At 37.9% G+C, this 17,866-nt stretch overlaps 1 protein-coding gene and 1 non-coding gene across 3 annotated transcripts; both read right to left on the bottom strand.

Moving 5' to 3' along the window:
- Positions 1-7,410: 7,410 nt before the first annotated feature.
- hs1bp3 (HCLS1 binding protein 3) lies at positions 7,411-15,025 on the bottom strand. 2 transcript variants are annotated; one of them, XM_058399970.1, is made up of 7 exons: positions 14,600-15,025; positions 12,865-13,030; positions 12,373-12,580; positions 12,084-12,294; positions 9,812-9,930; positions 9,117-9,273; positions 7,411-7,895 (listed from the first exon to the last, which is right to left on the bottom strand). In XM_058399970.1, exons 1-7 carry the CDS (start codon positions 14,623-14,625, stop codon positions 7,655-7,657), a joined length of 1,128 nt encoding a protein of 375 aa, XP_058255953.1. In that variant the 5' UTR covers positions 14,626-15,025; the 3' UTR covers positions 7,411-7,654. The 2 variants fall into 2 exon arrangements, with proteins under 2 accessions (XP_058255953.1, XP_058255954.1); XM_058399971.1 differs by having other exon boundaries at positions 7,412-7,895; positions 9,117-9,255; positions 14,600-15,023.
- trnas-aga (transfer RNA serine (anticodon AGA)) lies at positions 14,965-15,046 on the bottom strand. The gene has a single exon. It is a non-coding gene; the product is annotated as a tRNA-Ser (tRNA).
- Between the last annotated feature and the right edge of the window lie 2,820 nt (positions 15,047-17,866).

Raw genomic sequence — 17,866 nt, 5'->3', positions numbered from 1 at the left:
CACAGAAGTCACATTTTTCTACTTAAAAATGAAACAGCCTGCTTTGGTGTTCTCAGGAAATAGACTTTAAGGCTTGAACATTTAACATCCAACATGTTTTGATAGTAATGAATACATTCATATTGATCTTTATGGTATATTGACTAAATTGGTAGTAATATATATAAAGCTCAGCAGTGGCAAAAGAAGAAGAAGCCTTTATTTGTCGCATCTACATTACAGCTGAGTGAAATTCTTTTCTTTGAATACTTCAGCTTGTTAGGAAGTTGGGGTCAGAGCGCAGGGTCAGCACCCATGGAGCAGATGCCTTGCTTAAGGAAACCAGCGGTGGCATCTAAACAGTGTTGGGGGTTGAACCTTCAACCTTCTGATGAGTGACCCAGAGCCCTAACCCATTTGAGCTAGCACTACACTAGTTTACTAGCCTTTAAGTAGCCATCTAATTACTAACAATAGTAGGAGTGCTTCCATATTCATAAACAGGGTGTCCCATAAGAATTTAAATATAACAAAATTTTACTTTATTTACAAATCTTTGTATACAGACACAGAATCTCTCTGTCTTTCCCAACTTTGGCGCTCAGTTTCAAAATGTTTTTGTCATGTTTCCTGTTCCATCATAACCTGGTGACAGCTTCCTGATCCAGCCACAAGCATGATTTCAATATGTTGTTCTTATGTCAAAGGCATTCTAACATTCTAGACCATCTAAAAATATCTAATCTAAAAATAAATGTGAAACATTTTGGAAGACATTTTATTAAGTGTTTCTTTCCCCTATAAATGGAGATTTCTGGGACACCAAAAATCTCAATTAATATCCATCTCCATCTGAGAATTAAAAGCTGTTATAAATATATTAATATATTATTTTTAATAGATTTATATAAAGTGTTCTAGGGCACCTTGCTTCTGCAGATCTGTCCATGACCCTGATATAACCCTTTTAATAACACATTATCTAAATGATCCTTCCAGACTGCCTTAGGATACTTGAGGTAACCATTAAAAGAGCCTGATTTTTTTTGTTTCGAAGCAACTGAATGCCCCCACAGAGACCCCACAGTGGCTTTCCAACAGAGGGGTCAAAACTGCAGCATATAAATTTTTGGTTAGTTATCACTAAATATGATTCATATTCCAGATGCAATGATCTAAATTAGGACTCTGAGCAAGCAGTCGTATATCTTACTGAAGTTGGCCATCAAGATTTTGGCTGTTTGTTGCGAAAACACAAGGTTTTTCATTTCTTAAAGCCTGCATCACTACTTTGGAGGAACAAACAAACTGATGATGACTGTGTAAGCATAAGCATGTTCAAAGTACATATTAACATCAGTACACTGGTACTACTGAGCAACATGTTCATTTATTTGCATGTGTCATCAGAATATATGACACAAGGTTAATATTCCTAACACATGTATACGCACAGTTTACTGGATGCCAGAGAAGTATCAGTACAGCCAGTTCTATAAAGCTGCTGTTGTCAGCAAGTAAACACTGCAACAGCTGCAGTTCATAGGAGGGAAGAAGCAAAGCCTGAGCAAGGACAACAGCAGCACAAAACTATTAAATAAACCCAGAAGAACCACCTCAAACAAGAGACGTCCAATTTGTGACTGTTTGTACATAGACTACTTAAAGTGAGTCAGTAAAGTGAAGGATAAATGCAGCTTGATTCAAAACAACTCCAGGAGTTATATGAGTTCCTAACAGTGATGTACTGGCATACATGAGAAAGTGAGCAGACGCTCCAGGGTGTTCTAAACAAGTCTAGGCGGCAGGCCAGTGAGCGTCGGTGTGACCCGATGTCTGACAAAAGCCACACCAACGCAGCATTAATCACTAGTTAGCAGTGGGCCCCGCTGTCAAAGCTTCCGGCTAAACTCTTCTGTTAGAGCACAGACAGCCCCTGTACTCCAGCTGAAAGACTACAGTGGGGAGATCATGGGAAACTCACGGCTGTGGAAGTGATGGATATACATGTAAACCATGTTTAAAAATTCTTTTAGGAAACTAAATGTCAAATCAAGTGGTGTTTATTTTAAACTGGAATTACACAATGAAACAAGATATTACAAAAATATTAAAATATTTGAAAAACAAATCAGATTGTACTCTAGATATTGACTTAGTGCATGACATGATTGGTGGTCTGGAAAACCTGTCAGTGTGGCTTAAATCAAAAAATTAGGTTTCGATCAAACTAGTGTTTTTTCCTGTATGATACTGCCATAGCGGTGTTGTGTGACTCATGAAGCATGCTCATATTAAGTTAGGGGTCATAAGTTGATTGCAATTGGTCGATTAGGGGCCAATCAGTGACCTGGCATTTTTCAAATTCTGAAAAGATACATTTTTATTGGTTTACAGAGAAAAATATGTGATGTCCATTCCAATGGACGCAGGGACTGAAAGGGTTAAGAAAATTATATTAAGTAAACAAGAAGCCAGCTTAACAAGCACAAATAAGTATGAAATGTAAATCTAAATGTAGCTGTTTATGAATATTATGTTTCAGTCAAGTTGTTGATTATGTGCCGAAGACATAATGAGATAGCAAAAATTGATCTTGTTAGAACAAAAAGCACTGAAATGGCAGGTAGTAGTTGTTTGTTCTCCCTCAATAAAATGGGTGCAAGATGCTCATTGTGAAGACACTAACTTGATCAGGTGAAAAAATCATCACCTAAGCTGAGATTTAAACCTCACCACAAGTCTCTATCACTAACCCATACAACCCTGCTCTTTATTTAATGTGTCAAACACAGGCAGTAAACAAGTGGATACTGAGTGTCCTGAACTATTGGTGCATTGAACACTCGATTCCTCTCTGCTGCAGCAAGGGGAAGAAATGCAATATAACATCATTTCACATTTGCAGAGGAATAAAATAGAAGGACTTGCCCAGTCATAAACTAATAAAGCTGTTGTTAATCTAATCAAGCTGTTTTCAGAGGAGTTGAATAGGAGGTTCAAAGGAAATGTCTAACCCCAGTCCCAAACCATGATGGAGCATTCGTGAGAATGGAGCACCTGGAAAAACTGATGGTTCATATGAGTTTATTTGCTTTGGGTATTGTTGTTGTCCTTGAAATAAATCTGGTAGTCTTTTGCTACCAGTAAACAGTCTGTGAACTGAATCTGACACGTCTTGTAAATTTATTTATTTATTTATTTTTCCAGTTGTGCATTGTAAATAAAGTGATGATCAGGAAATGGGCCGAGCCCAAAAAATAAGGCATAGAAAGAACAAGCACAGAAAAAAGCAGAGAGATAAAATGAAAAAAAAAAAAGAGAGAACTGCAGCAGTTAAAAGTATTATAAAATAAATAATACGAATAAATGAATCCAGAAAAGTGCTGCATCTTAACTGAATACACATTCATCAATGCTGACAAACCAGATTTTTCAGACACTTGTATTTCTGATATAGCTAGTGTTCCCAGAATTGTTATAATAACTGTAACTACAATCTTTTCTGGCCCTTATGGCCAGAAAATTATTTTGCATACTTATGCAGATGGTTTACATGGTTGGTGCAATGGGTAGTGATGCAGCCTCACAGGTTGACCAGTTTGATCATAAGCTAGGGTTAATGTCTGTGTTGAATTTCCACATCTTCTCTCCATATTAATGTGGGTTTCGTTAATAAGGGTTTTTGGGCTTCCTCTCACTGACGCAAAAACATGCAGTTAGGTGAATTGGATATGCTACACTACATTGCCTGTAAGTGTGTCTAAGTGTGTGTGTGTGTGTGTAGTGTGCTGTGGACTGATATCCCATCTCGGGTGGAGCCTAATGTTCCAGGAATATGTGCTGGATGATCTAGATAAGATGAATGAATGATTAAATAATTATGCATATGCATATTGGAAAATCATTTTGGGTTTGACCCGTTTGTATTTATTAATATATAATGTGTAAACTGATACTGACAGTTACATCAGCTCCAATAGCTCCACATTGTCAGGGATCACATTGCCCCTTAAAGGTTTTATTCTCTAATTAATAAATGCCCATCTTGTATTATTTTTAAAAAATTATTTATTTATATATTTATTTGCCTATATGTAAAATGTAAAAAAAATAAATAAAAAATCAAGAGGGCTGAAGGTTTGCCTAGGGGTCATGAAAAGACCAATCGTGAAGAAGACATCCATAATGTTTTGCCTACACTGTGTGCTTACTTTGTGAAAGCAAGAGTCAGTTGAAAATTCACCAGTGTCTCAGGGGTTTTTTTGCCCGAAAAAGGTTAATAGAGGTTTCACAAACATGACCCTGCTTCCTGTACAGATGTGGCTCCAAACTGAGTTCTGTTCTTATAAATTTGTTTTAAAGCCAACACAAGCTTTGTGCTTTCAGACATGTGGTTGTGTCTGAACGTCCCTGTGCCACTCGCTGTGGTAGCTGTGATCACACAGCTATGATCTGTCATACCTTAAAATCACATCTGTAACTGCCGGCAGCCGGAATAATCTGGACAAAACAGGGACGCAAATCCCACTACTGGATCTGACAGATCTGGGGGATTGTGGGAAAGCCCACTGTTTTGATCTCTGCTGTGCTGTGAATTAAGTAACATCTGTTTCTGGGTCTGGGCTGATTTTACAGAGAGAATCAGACTCTTATGGATAATGGATATGCAGCAACTGTTCTTTTTCTTGGAAAGTTCTGCTGGAAAGACTGAAGTCAAAGTAATATATACAGTAAGATTAATGAAGAGAAATCCTGCTATCAACGAGGGAATTAATACATAAAATTGGAGCGAATCATATTTATGTTTCTAGATTAGATCTGTTTCTTTATCGCCTTCAAGTAACAAAAAACTTTTTCTAAAAAGAATGTGATCTGAGTGATCTTTCTGCAAAATTTTCTTGGGGGGGATCCGTGGAATGTAAGCCCAAGTCTGATAGCTGCTTAGAAAGCTGGACAAACAGAGAAGCAGACGGAAATCATCCACTATGCTGGAATGTTCTTGGACAAAACCCCACTTTTAGGTTAATTCTGGCATTCTACAATAATACCAAGAGTACAGTCTCTAAACGTAATGTTGTAAATGTTTTATGTAAATGCTATGCTATTGTTAAATGATTAATAGGATAAATTCCTAAAGCTGAGGTGGTTTTTAGGCAAACCACACATTTTCTTGTTCGATAAACAGTTACAAGTATTAAAAAATAGAGAGAAACTGGTGGTAATATGAGTACATATTAAGATGTTATCAGGGGTTGGACATGGCGACTAAAAAACACCTGGTTTTAGACCACAGTAATTTATTGGTCTAGTGCAGGGCCTCCTTTCTGACTCACTCCTTCAAAACACCCCAAGGGCTCAGTAATATCCAGATATGGTGACTGTACAGACGATGGGAGATGTGCAACTTCACTTCACTTTCATGTTTATCAGGTCACCAGTCTTGTTGTGTGTCTTATGTGTATTTTAATCAGCCAATGAAGTAGTAGGCCGATGATCCTCCCCTGTGATTTACTCTGGGCACACATCAGTAAGACTTCTCTACACCATAACTCTCCCGGATGTGGGAAAGACAGTGAAGGTGTCCTCATTAGAGAACAATACATATTCCACATTGTCCACAGCCCAAGATTTCCAGTTGAAACTGACATTTGGCACCGGCATGAGTGGCCAAAGGTTTGGCTATAGCAGCCTAAGCATAAATATTGAAGTTTCTGAGCTCCTGATGTACAGAATTGGTTAAAAAAACAGGAGATTTGAAGTGCACATTTAGTTCTTCACTGACTTGGGCAGCTGTGGTTTTATGGGGGTTTTTTTTTGGATACATCTGGGTTAGTACCTGGAAATCTTTTTTAGTCAGCTTCCTCTTACGTCTGTTGGATGTGGTTCGTCTTTCGTGGTGGCGACGTTACCCTGGATACTGTATTTCAGTTTCATTGTCCCTGTATATGCATGCACTCTCCCCAACAATTTTCTCCCAACTTTCATTTGAATATACAAAATCATTTGTGAACCTTTAAAAGTCTCTGGATTTATGCTGGAAACAACTCATCTGTTTCTATTTGAAAATGTTTAAATCAAGGAATTCTTACGTTTCTTATAACCCTAAGCTCAGATCCATTACCACTGTTGAAGGAAAAACTGAAAATCACTGTCACTTCAACATCTCACATCATCTTTTGTGTCCTGTACTGCTACCATCTCATCAGTCTACTTCTCGGTTTTATGATACACGCATGATAAATGTTCTTCGGTTTCTCAGGACAGAATCATTAAACCTCTGACCTCTGCAGACATTCTTGATATTTCCTTCACAAGCTTCATGGTCACATACTGGCAGTGGGCACATTCATATTTAAGAAAGTTATGAGTCATAGTTTGATATTCATGTCAACATTAGAATAACTTCCTGTACACATCAACAGTCATAAAATGTGCATATAACAGACCGTCCATCAAAATGTTCTGATAAATACAAACTCTTCCTGCTTGTTTATATAACAGTATCTCATACGCTTACACTTGATAACTTTTAACTTCCCTAAAATCGGTTCCCTAAAAACTCCCACTGAACATCCCACTGACTACCCAGCATAGGAAATATATAGCTTCTAGGTAAGTGGAACTAGAAACCAACATTTCCAAGCGTTAATTCACTGAAAGCCCTCTGGGGGAACTGGCCAGTGAAGTCTGAAAACTATTCACCTTCTATAACCCCTTTCCTCTGTTTACACATCAGAAAAGGGAAAGGGAAGTATTAAGCAGACTGATAAGATACATATGCACATTATGTGTCACTGATTAACATGAACTAGTTTTACACTGCAAATAAAACGAGCCACATTTTAATTCATAAGAGCTGCTAATGTTTTATCACCACCCTGTGTTTGATTCAAGTATCACATGTACATGTATAAATAAACTCTAGTATGTGTACACACACTGATTTATTTTTGTTTCCATTCTTTCTATCTTTAGTTATTTACTCCTCTGCTGCGTGAACTTGAATTTTCCATATGGGGGAAGTAACAGAGGACAATCTCATCATCTCATCTCAAGTAACAGACAAAAAAAGAAGACTGGGAAATAAATAGCACAAATTAAAGTGGTTTATGAAGTATTTAAACATTTTTATTGGTATGAAAATTACTTTAGAGCTACACAAATCATGTCATACACAAATCAAAAAATGTAAAGTCTATATGCCATTAAACTAATTAATAATAATACCAATAATAATAATAACACAATTGTTTCTGTTTTCTTTAAAATATTACTATTAATTCTAACATCAAAATCAACTCTCCCATGTATAAATGTTAAACAATTATTTACAGGTGTTTCCTTCCTTGTGGGTCTATAACAATAACAACTAATATATATATATATATATATATATATATATATATATATATATATATATATATATATATATATATATATAAAAAAGTTTGTTAAACTGCACATTAGTACATTACAAAATCAGGATCCATGTGGAAAATACAGGGCTCATGATAGGGCATAATAATCAGATTTTGCTTCAAAATATGGTCAAATCACCAATACTAGTTTGAAGGCAAGAAAAATGTTGAACTGAGATGAAGATTAACAGAAGAATGTTTTAGTGTGGTTTGATGATGAAATGTTTCACCTGGCTTGACCCTGAACAACAAAGCTAAAAGAGGTCCAGGTCCTCACTAGGAGCAGCCTCGTTCTGTTGGATATACTTTAAGATGTCGTGCTGATCCATTGCCTGGGCCACAGCAGGCTGAGGAGGTGCCTGTCCAGACTGTGACACAGAGGAAGGCTTGGGTGGAATCACTGGTTTGGCTTTCACTGCTGGTTTCTGGGCAACAGCTGGCTTTGGTTGCACTTGTTTACGGATCACTAAAAGTTTGTCCAGATCCTCCTCCACTCTAACAAAATGAAAAAAAGTGAGAACAGTAATCTTTGAGTAGATATGAATTCTGGTTTTTGGCCTGTGAAATGAATTGTGCTCACGTCACATATTTATTATCATCATCCAACAGAAAATGACTAATAAACAAGTAAGTTGCAAATCCAAATGGCTTGCTTCGGTGAGAATTATTTTCAGATACGAATCCACATATCCTGTCAAGTCTTGTCAACAGTTTCACATTCACATACAGTAACAGGCTGTGTATGGAAAAACATAGTGGGGCTCGGTCCAGGCAGCTTTTGGTCAATTAATTATCATTTCAATAAGAGAATTTTAAAATGGAGCTCACTCCTACTACTAGTTATTATTATTATTAATATTATTGACATAGAAGTGAGTCAAAGAAACTTCCATTTCAGACTTTACCCTCATCATTTAAATAGAATTCTAAGTTGATCTAACTAGAAACCCTCTGCCTTTCAGCCTTTACCTTTAGCCTGTTTATTTCGTGCTCCCAGCTGTATCTGTGCTAGAACTATTATAGAGTTTTGTACTTGGAACTACATGTAAATCAGCTGTGTCAAGTACACACTTCACTCTTTACAGGAAGCCAGCATTCACACACAAGTACAAAGTAAATCATCTTTTCAGAAACGTCTGGCAAAAACGTTTAGTTCTGTCTGGGTTACACAAATATTTACACACAACTTTACTAAAAGATTAATAAATTAGGCCCAACGCTGGTGAACAGCTGAATTCTCAGTGTGTTGTTAAAATATAATGTGCGCCACAGGATACTTAATCTTTTAAAATCTACAGCCATTTCAGCAGGAAGTACGCTAGCATGTGTGTATTATTTGGATGATCTACCAAGAACATAGCTGAAAGTGAACAAATGCAGTGACTGCTGGTCATATTATTACATGGGACGGCTAAATTCTAATATATAGCTACTTCGTTTAATTCTAGTAAAAATTTTGACAATGACTATGACGGATGAGCAATGCATTACATTATGATCCAATCAATGACGTAATAAGAATGATGTGAAGGAAGCTATTATACACATTGCTATTATTGCTATTACACAGCCATGTTTCCACCTTACTAAACATGGTTACCAGCTGTAAGGGTTTTCTGTTGCGATTTTTGGGCAATTTTCTCAACATTGTAAGTCCTATCCTTGACTACAGGAAAAAAAAAAAAGAGGTTTGCCCATGGAGACAAAAGAACTGACCTAAAGAGATCATCCACATCTTCATCTAGTTTGGTGATAGCAGAGGCTTCACTCTTCTGGTAGGCATTAGGAAGCAGCAAAGAGTCTCCAAGTGACACAGTTCCACCTAAATCTGGATCCTCGAACAATTTCACATCACCTGTAGGTACAGTGAAGGCTGGATGATGTTTATTAAAATACAATACATCAAACCCAACATTTTCAATATGCTTGTTTTGAGTGGTTCCACTGTGCTTTTATGCTTTCTCAGTCTTAGTATACACTCCATGCACGCAGTAACAATAAAACCAGCTTTTACCAGTCGTGGCATAACTAATCAAGATTGCCATTTCGATTAGAATTATTATCAACAAAATCTCTTATGATGAGAAGGTTGATCACCACAGTAGCTGTAGATGAAATGAAGTGTGACTTGACTGTATACAACTTTGGTCACATCTAGTACTGGTGAATTTCCTCAAATAACCAAGTGGATATTTTTAGTTATAATGTCGGAATATTGGCAGTGAATTATTTTCGATTAAATCTCCTTATATTTGCTCATGCTGTTCTCGACTTGATGACCCTTTGTGCTGTTTAAAAGTTTCCCACACGACTGCATCGACAAAGTCTGCTGCCAATTGCACCTTAAACATATCTACAGAGTGTATACATGATAGTTCATACACTTAACACAATCCAAAAGCCACACTCACTGCTCTTTACCGCAGGCTGAAAAAGCTCCTTGTCTGGATCGTCCTCCTCATCAAACAGAGAGAGTTTGGGTTTAGCTGCAGGTTTTGGTGCTGGTTTGGCAGGCTTAGGCTTCTTAGACCTACAAGCAATTAATGGAGGAGGGTATTTTTTGCATTATTTTTTGTAATTCTTACAATAATGGAACTTCAATATAACTGATCAGACATGGACACAATACTGTATAACCGATTTCTTGGACGTGAAAGCAAACTAAATATTAAACACGTTCCATGAAATCTAAACAAAATAGTACATCTTTTTGTCAATTCACACCCAGTGACCTCGTGTGTTTATCATCCGTGCAAGCTAGCTGAAGCCTTCTCATCAGAACATCAATAAATACCACAAACGACTTCATAACCTTTCAGTTTCAGACAACTTTCTAAAGCCAAAGAAAGGCTTGTAATGCCTTTTTTTTTTTTTTTGCGATTAAAGTAGAAAGAGTACGTTGGTAGAAAATGTGGGTGGAGGACGCTCATAGAAACAGCTGCATAACTTTAAGAAATTACAGACATTCCCAAAACAGAAGAGATCTACAAGTTCCGTTCCAGGAAGTGTGTGACTCATGGTGTCGTAGAAAGGACGGCCTTCTGAATGGCAGACAAAACATCAGAGCACCATGTTCCTGAACACCACACTGCTATCTTTCCAGGATGGGTGGTGACCCCTGAGGATTCAAACAGCACTTATCAGTGCTCGCATTTTTTTAGAATGTCGACGATCTACTCACTTTTTCACACCACTAAATCCAACTAAAAATCAACTGTAACTTGCTAGATAAGTAAGCATTCAATTATAAATTAAGCAGATACTGGTTTCCTTATTTATTCCATAATAAACACCAGCAGGTGACACCATTCAAGTCAATGATAGAGAGATTTTATTTTAAGAGAAGTCTTGAGAGGGTGGTTCGAGAAAATTCTCAGCTGGGACTTATAAAAAGCATTGCCATAAGGAGAGATGAGGATAAAAGTTTTCCAAAACATGGCACAAATAATTGACCTTTTATAGTAGCTTTATTTGGAAGTGGTGCTGAAGAGCGTGTACCGCTGGAAGACGTCCAGTAACATAAAACGCTCAGAACAGACATGCATTAAAGAACATTCGCTGAGAAACTGACCCTGAAACTTGTTGAGTACATGGACATGTTTAAATTACACTAGCATCAAAATTCTGCACTGAAGTCTGTGACGCGTCTCACCACTGGACCCATGAGTGTGTGTTGATTAGAAACAAAACAGAGCCAGGCATTACTGCAACTCTGAAACATTCGCACTGCCTTTTTATTACTGCCTTTTGAAACATTTATTTGAGGGATTTTATTGGATTTTAAACTGCTAAACATTTGCCATTAAATAATCATAGAACGTCTTGTGCAGACTAATTTAAGTACGCTTTTTTCCAAAAATATTTATAAATCTATAAAATGATGTAACATGTACAACTTAAATAACCACATCACTCAGTCATTAAGCTAAAAAATCCTTAACACAACAGCAAACACCGCGGGCAATACAAATCGTATAAACGCAGCACAGCACAGGTTTCTTATGAAACAGGACATCCTATTACTGAACAGAACAACCTGTACACAGCTATGTCCACTGAACTATAACTATAACCTTTAACCGAAGTTCAAGCAATCTTGTCCACTGAAAGTGCATTCACATGGACAGAGAGATTTCTGGCCTTCATTATGGCTAATGGTTCAGTGGGCAGCACTTAAATCAGCCTACAGCACAGGTCTTTGGACTGGGGCAGGAAACCGGTGTACCCTGAGGAAACCCCTTATCACAGCAAATTCTATAAACACAGGGTGATTTGAAGAAGGTGGATTTTTACTTCCATCCCAAGAAGCCTATGAAATAAATGAAAACTTTAGCTACATATCAGCTACAAAAAACATGAAGGATAATAATGAAACTATGCCTTAGCTTTCTTGTTTGTTTTTTAATTGTAGCTCTGGCACAAAATTATGAATCAAATTACAGACTCGTTTATTTTCAAATGCTCTTCAATAATAAAATATAAACATTTTTCTATGCAATTGAAAAGCAGGACTTAGAATAGGCTTTTAAGAGAAGTGAATAAAACAAGGCGCCATAAACAAATACTATACTGCCCTCTAGTGGACTTATCAGGTGTGTGCAACTTAGACTATAAACGTCATTGTTTTGTCATGTGGGACAATATGTTAATTTGTCCGATCTGTAGTTATATAGGTATTCTTACCTAACACTGCCTAAGGGGTCAAACAATTCCTCTTCATCTTCCTCCTCCTCCTCAGCTGCCTTTTCTACCTTCACTGGCTTCTTCACTCGCTCAGGCTGCGCAGTAGGTACCTCATCTTTCCCGAAGAAATCCAGCCCATCGTCTTCATTTTCGTCCGCTGCTACGTCAGGAGTATTGGAGGCTTTCACGTCATGAAGCGCACCTTTTGCTCCTAAGAAATGTAACGGAAATTTGATTACACTAATGGGATAAATACAAATAATGCAGTGCAAAGACAAAAGTTTCTCACCTAAGAATTCCATTAGCTCTGGACAGGTAGAGAGAGTCAGATGTTTGGAAATAAAGCGGACAAGCTCATCAAAGGCCACTCGGCGCTCACGGATGTCTGTTTCTCCAACAAAAAGTGCTTTGCGGGGCATGGCGGGCAGATGGATGCTGGGATACTGAGCCATCAAGTTGGAGTAAAACTCATCAATTTCACTGTACTTCTTTGACACCTAAAGAAATAAGAAAAATAACTGTAATCAGTATATTGTCTGTGAGATAATGCCACAATTGCTACATTACAGCTATATAGCTTGCCTTTAACATGACACCTATGTATATGCAACAAACCACAACCTATTTTATTAGCGACTGGATCTGTACACCCAAACAGGATTAAAACAGGATCCTAGTGGCAGAAAAACACACCACTGGCTGTGAAATAAGGTTTAACCTCTGATAAGTTTCACCTTTGTCTTAAGAGTTTGTATGTTAGATCATGAAATCAGCCACTGACCACAAACTGGACAACATCTCCGGGTTTGTGTTTAGCAGATTTGAAGGGTGCGAGGCGTGTGATCACCACAATCTGGTACTCCACATGGCCCGTCATCATGGGGCCCCGCACCTCCTGATACTGTGGAACCTGCAGGTCAATACCTGTAGCCTCATTCTGCAGAGGCCTAGGAAAAATCAATTGTAATGATAAACTACACTATAATGCAAAGGTTTCTTATGAAACAGGACATTCTATTACTGAACAGCACTACCAAAGGTTTTGGGACACCCCTCCAAATCATTGAATTCAGGTGTTGTTTTTCAGGGGTTGGGTTTGGCCCCTTAGTTCCAGTGAATGGAACTCTTAAAGCTTCAGTATACCAAAACATTTTGGACAATTTCATGCTCCCAACGTTGTGAGAACAGTTTGGGAGATGACCCCTTCCTGTTCCAACATGACTGAGCACCAGTGCACAAAGCAAGGTCCATAAAGACATGTATGAGTGAGTTTGGTGTGGAGGAACTTGACTGGCCTGCACAGAGTCCTGACCTCAACCTGATAGAACACCTTTGGGGTGAATAAGAGCGGCGACTGTGAGCCAGGTCAAAACTGGGACGTCTGCCTTTACATGCACATGAATGTAATATGGAGTTGGCCCACCCTTTGCAGCTATAACAGCTTTAACTCTTCTGCGAAGGCTTTCCACAAAGTTAAGTGTGTGTTTATGGGAATTTTTGACCACTCCTCTCTAGAGGCGCATTTGTGAGGTCAGGCACTGATGTTGGACGAGAAGGTCTGTCTCACAGTCTCCTCTCTAATTCATCCCAAAGATGTTCTATCAGGTTGAGCTGCAGGCCAGTCAAGTTCCTCCACACCAAACTCATCCATGTCTTTATGGACCTTGCTTTGTGCACTGGTGTGCAGTCATGTTGGAACAGGAAGGGGTCATCCCCAAAACTGGTCCCACAAAGTTGGGAGCATGAAATTGTCCAGAATGTCTTGGTATGCTGAAGCATGAGGAGTTACTTTCACTGGAACTAAGGGGTCAAGCCCAACCCCTGAAAAACTACCCCTGAATTCAATGATTTGGAGGGGTGTCCCAAAACCTTCGGCAATGTAGTGTACATGAGTGAATACACAAACACAACATTAAGTCTATCAAAAAGTTGAAGACTGAGGCAACATGCAGCACTAGTTAGCACAGAATACACTTATAAGCTTATAAAAGATTTATTTCAGTAATGCAGTGTTTGGGGGGGGAAATTACAGCTTTCATACTTGAGCACATGGTGGACAGTTTAGTGCCCTGAATGATAAATGATAAACTGGAGGTCACTTTTATGGCAAGAAGAACATTGACCCCAGATGTTTTTCTATGTTTTTACACAGCCTAACCGTCCCAACCTTTGTGTACTTATATAATTATTATCAATAAATGCTGCTAATAACCTGCTATAGCAGTTGTGTAGCCTATATACATTTATTTATGTTCGTTATTTCTATACAGGGAGTCGCTAAGCATTTCACTGCACTTGTACTATGCCAATAACGATTATTGATAGTATTATGTTGTATATCTGCAAATATATACAGGTATAAACTTAACAAGCTAAAAAATAAAATAAAAACGCGACAGATATCTGGCTATTTACTGTACATCTCGTTTCATTTTCGTAGTCAGCCTGAACTGACAGTACTAGCTAGCTAATAACAGGAACCGTGCAACAGTTCAATAAACTTTAGAAAAAGTTACCTGCTCGTAACAAGTCCATCTGGCATTACTGAACGGCGCAATGTTCCGGCTGGATGCTAAAAATTTATTAAAATAGCTTCATTATCGTTTCCTTCACTCCGTTTGAGTAAATCTTGTGACTGGAAGGAATACAGTCAGCTATAAACCAGACAGAAGAAGTGACTAGCTTGTGGCTAAGTCACGGGACCCATTTTTCCTCAGTTAGCATTCAACTTGGCTAGCAAGCAAACTGTTGATGGACTGAGTGACAAAGATGTTACACGATAACGCGCTGTATTGCTGTTAAATGAACGTTAATGATATGGAGATATTACATACAGAAAAAAGTTTACAAAACACATCTTAAGTACAGCGAAAAAGCGAATCGTAGTCGGCAGGATTCGAACCTGCGCGGGGAGACCCCAATGGATTTCTAGTCCATCGCCTTAACCACTCGGCCACGACTACAGATGAGCGATATATATATGTTGTAGTCGATTTTTTTTTATATATAAAAAAAAGACTAGTTTATAAGTACTATTACTACTTCTTTCATTTTATCTGACTATTGTTCGCTTTGCGTGAAAGCTACCACAGGAATAAATACTGAAAACGCATGCCGTTTGTCTGCATTTGCAAGCAAATCCGCATGGTGGCGCTCTAACACTTAAAATGACTATTTCCCGTTTAAAAAAATCCTTTGTCTTGCTTCTTAAATTCTTAGCAAGGACACATTTGTTTCCCAACTTAGCACTGAGGTTGATCTGTACTTTGAAAATATCACAAACACCCAGGTTACATTTTAATAGGTACGTATCATACAGGTTCACCTAGCAAAACAGGGCTACAATTATCATATACAGTCACTAATTGTAGCTTAATTGCTTTGTCCATTAGTGACACTGTGGGTCTGAGTGATGTTAGAGCAGCTCTGACACTGAGATGATGTTAGAGTGTTCTGTGCTGCTATAACTGTATCGGTCACATCTGTGTTCATGGGATTTTCCAGGCATTTTTCATTCATTTGTTAATTTCACTTCACAAACCGTTTATCCTGGTCAGGGTTGTGATAGATTCAAAGCCATTCGCAGGAACACTGAGGAAGAGGAGAGACTGTAACACTGGATAGGACACAAGTCAATCACAGAACAGCATTCATACACTCATGCATACATGGGAGCAATTTAGCTTTGTTAATTCACCCCTGAGATGTTTTTGGAGGTGGGAGGAAACCACAGAATCTAGAAGGTTTGAAACCCACATGGATGCAGGATGAACATCCACAGAAACTCAACACAGACTTAAACTCAAGCTTACAACCAAATCAATAGATCCTAGAACTATAAGGTGGGTAGCATTGCTGCAGGGTCCGTGTAAATCCACCAGTAAAGTCCTACTACATTTTATTAATAAACTGTGAATTGTATGAATAGCAAATCAACTATCTAGCTTTAAAACGACATCAACTCTTCTATCAGAAGCATGCCTCTGAACCTAAAAACCTTGAAGAGATCTCTTGAGTAATTCGCCTGTGCTCCAGGATGTTTGTCTTGTAGTGTCCTCTTTAGTATTTGCCTTGCTTGTTGTCCATATCAAGGTGAAGTAGATGGAAATTTCTGTAATGAATCGATTCCTAAGTATTTTGAGTATGTGGAACATAATGTGCACTTCTTTAGAGTATTGAGCTGTACCTTCTAAATATCAAGCCAATGCACTGTGAAGAAGTCTTTATTCACACGTCTCTTCTCTGTGTTTTTGCAGTAAACTAAGGTCTATAGGACCTACAAAAGGTTGAATATTAGAGAGAATTGGCATCTTGCTAATAATAACTAATTTCTTTGAGTCCACAAACACCTTCAGGTTTTAACTGAGCTGCATTTTATTTTCTTTTACAGTCTTTGGGATCCAGATTGCCCTTATTTTGTATTCCCAATACTGGGTATTGGAGAAATACTGAGTTTTGGAGAAGAGAGAGAGAGAAGAATGAGAGTGGTAAACACCTGCAGCACCTAATGGCATCCAAAGCACATGCAGGTAAATATTTATCTACTGGATGTTTCCAATTTGACAACTTATCTAATCATCTTCTACTTTTTTTTATTTGGGAATGCCTCAACAAGATCGAACACATAAGCATAGCCATGATGAGGGCTAGGCTCTCCAACATACAGCCTCTGCAGGAAGCCATCAACACCGTCACTTTAGCCCAATGTTCTTAACATCTCTAAACAGCCCCCTGGGGATCACAAGGCTGGTTCTTGAGTCTTTATAAAGGCAATATAACTTGTTAAATCCTGTGATGCTGTTGCTGAAAGCCCATAAAGGAAAACTTTTTATTCATTAATTTTTTATTGTTACTGAAAATAGTGAGACATTTGAACTGTGTGTAGCCTAGACTGCATGAGCATGCTTACTCCACTGTTGCTTGTTATGATGATTTATTTAGTGTACAGAGGGAGGTAAGGGGTTTTAGGATTAACAATATGGAGAGTTGGCTCTGAACATGGAAACAGAGATCTTAAGCTTTTCTTTGGTCAAAGTAAAGTGAAGATACATCAGGCCCAATAATATGAAGGCTGGATTGGTGGCTGTAGGATATTTGCGGCAATATGTACACAGATGTGATCTTGTTTGAAGGTAAATGGCATGCCCTTTAATGGTGATTAATAGGCTTACCATGTTGCTTCAAATATACTGGCAACAATAACTCATCACACCATACAATATATTGTAACTGGTTCAGGAAACAGGGCTTTCACGAGCTAAATATTTAACCATAGTTATGCATTTTAATGAATATTAGAAATAAAACTGAGATTTCCTTCACATCATCCAAAGGAGTACCTACCTACAGTATTCCTTTTAGGTTTCTTTTGCTGCACTGAAGCTGTTCTGGTGTGTTGTTATGGCTTAACACCTTACTAATATTATTTTGGCTTCATTAGTAATTGTCGTCCAATCAAATTAATGGACAGGAAGTGTTGTGTGAAAGCATATATAACAAACCAATGTAAATACATAATACTAGATCTGTACAAAAATCCCCCAACCCTGTCAATGAAGCCTTGACCTCCAATTCTGAGCTTGAATGACCTCCTATAACAAATGAGGTGTGTAAATTGTAAGTAAAGTACATGTAATCACCATTTGGGTAACATTAAGAATGTTGTAGACATCACTGTGAGCAACATAATAGCTCATAATAGAGTCAAGCTTAAATAAATGCGCAATTAAACAAGTAAGACTAGTAAGATTATTGATTTAATTAATAATGTTGCTGTATAAAAG

The sequence above is a fragment of the Hemibagrus wyckioides genome, linkage group LG09 (genome assembly GCF_019097595.1).
Source record: "Hemibagrus wyckioides isolate EC202008001 linkage group LG09, SWU_Hwy_1.0, whole genome shotgun sequence".
Lineage (NCBI taxonomy): Eukaryota > Metazoa > Chordata > Actinopteri > Siluriformes > Bagridae > Hemibagrus > Hemibagrus wyckioides.
The sequence above is the reverse complement of the archived record's forward strand: the minus strand, read 5'-3'. Positions and strand labels throughout refer to the sequence as shown.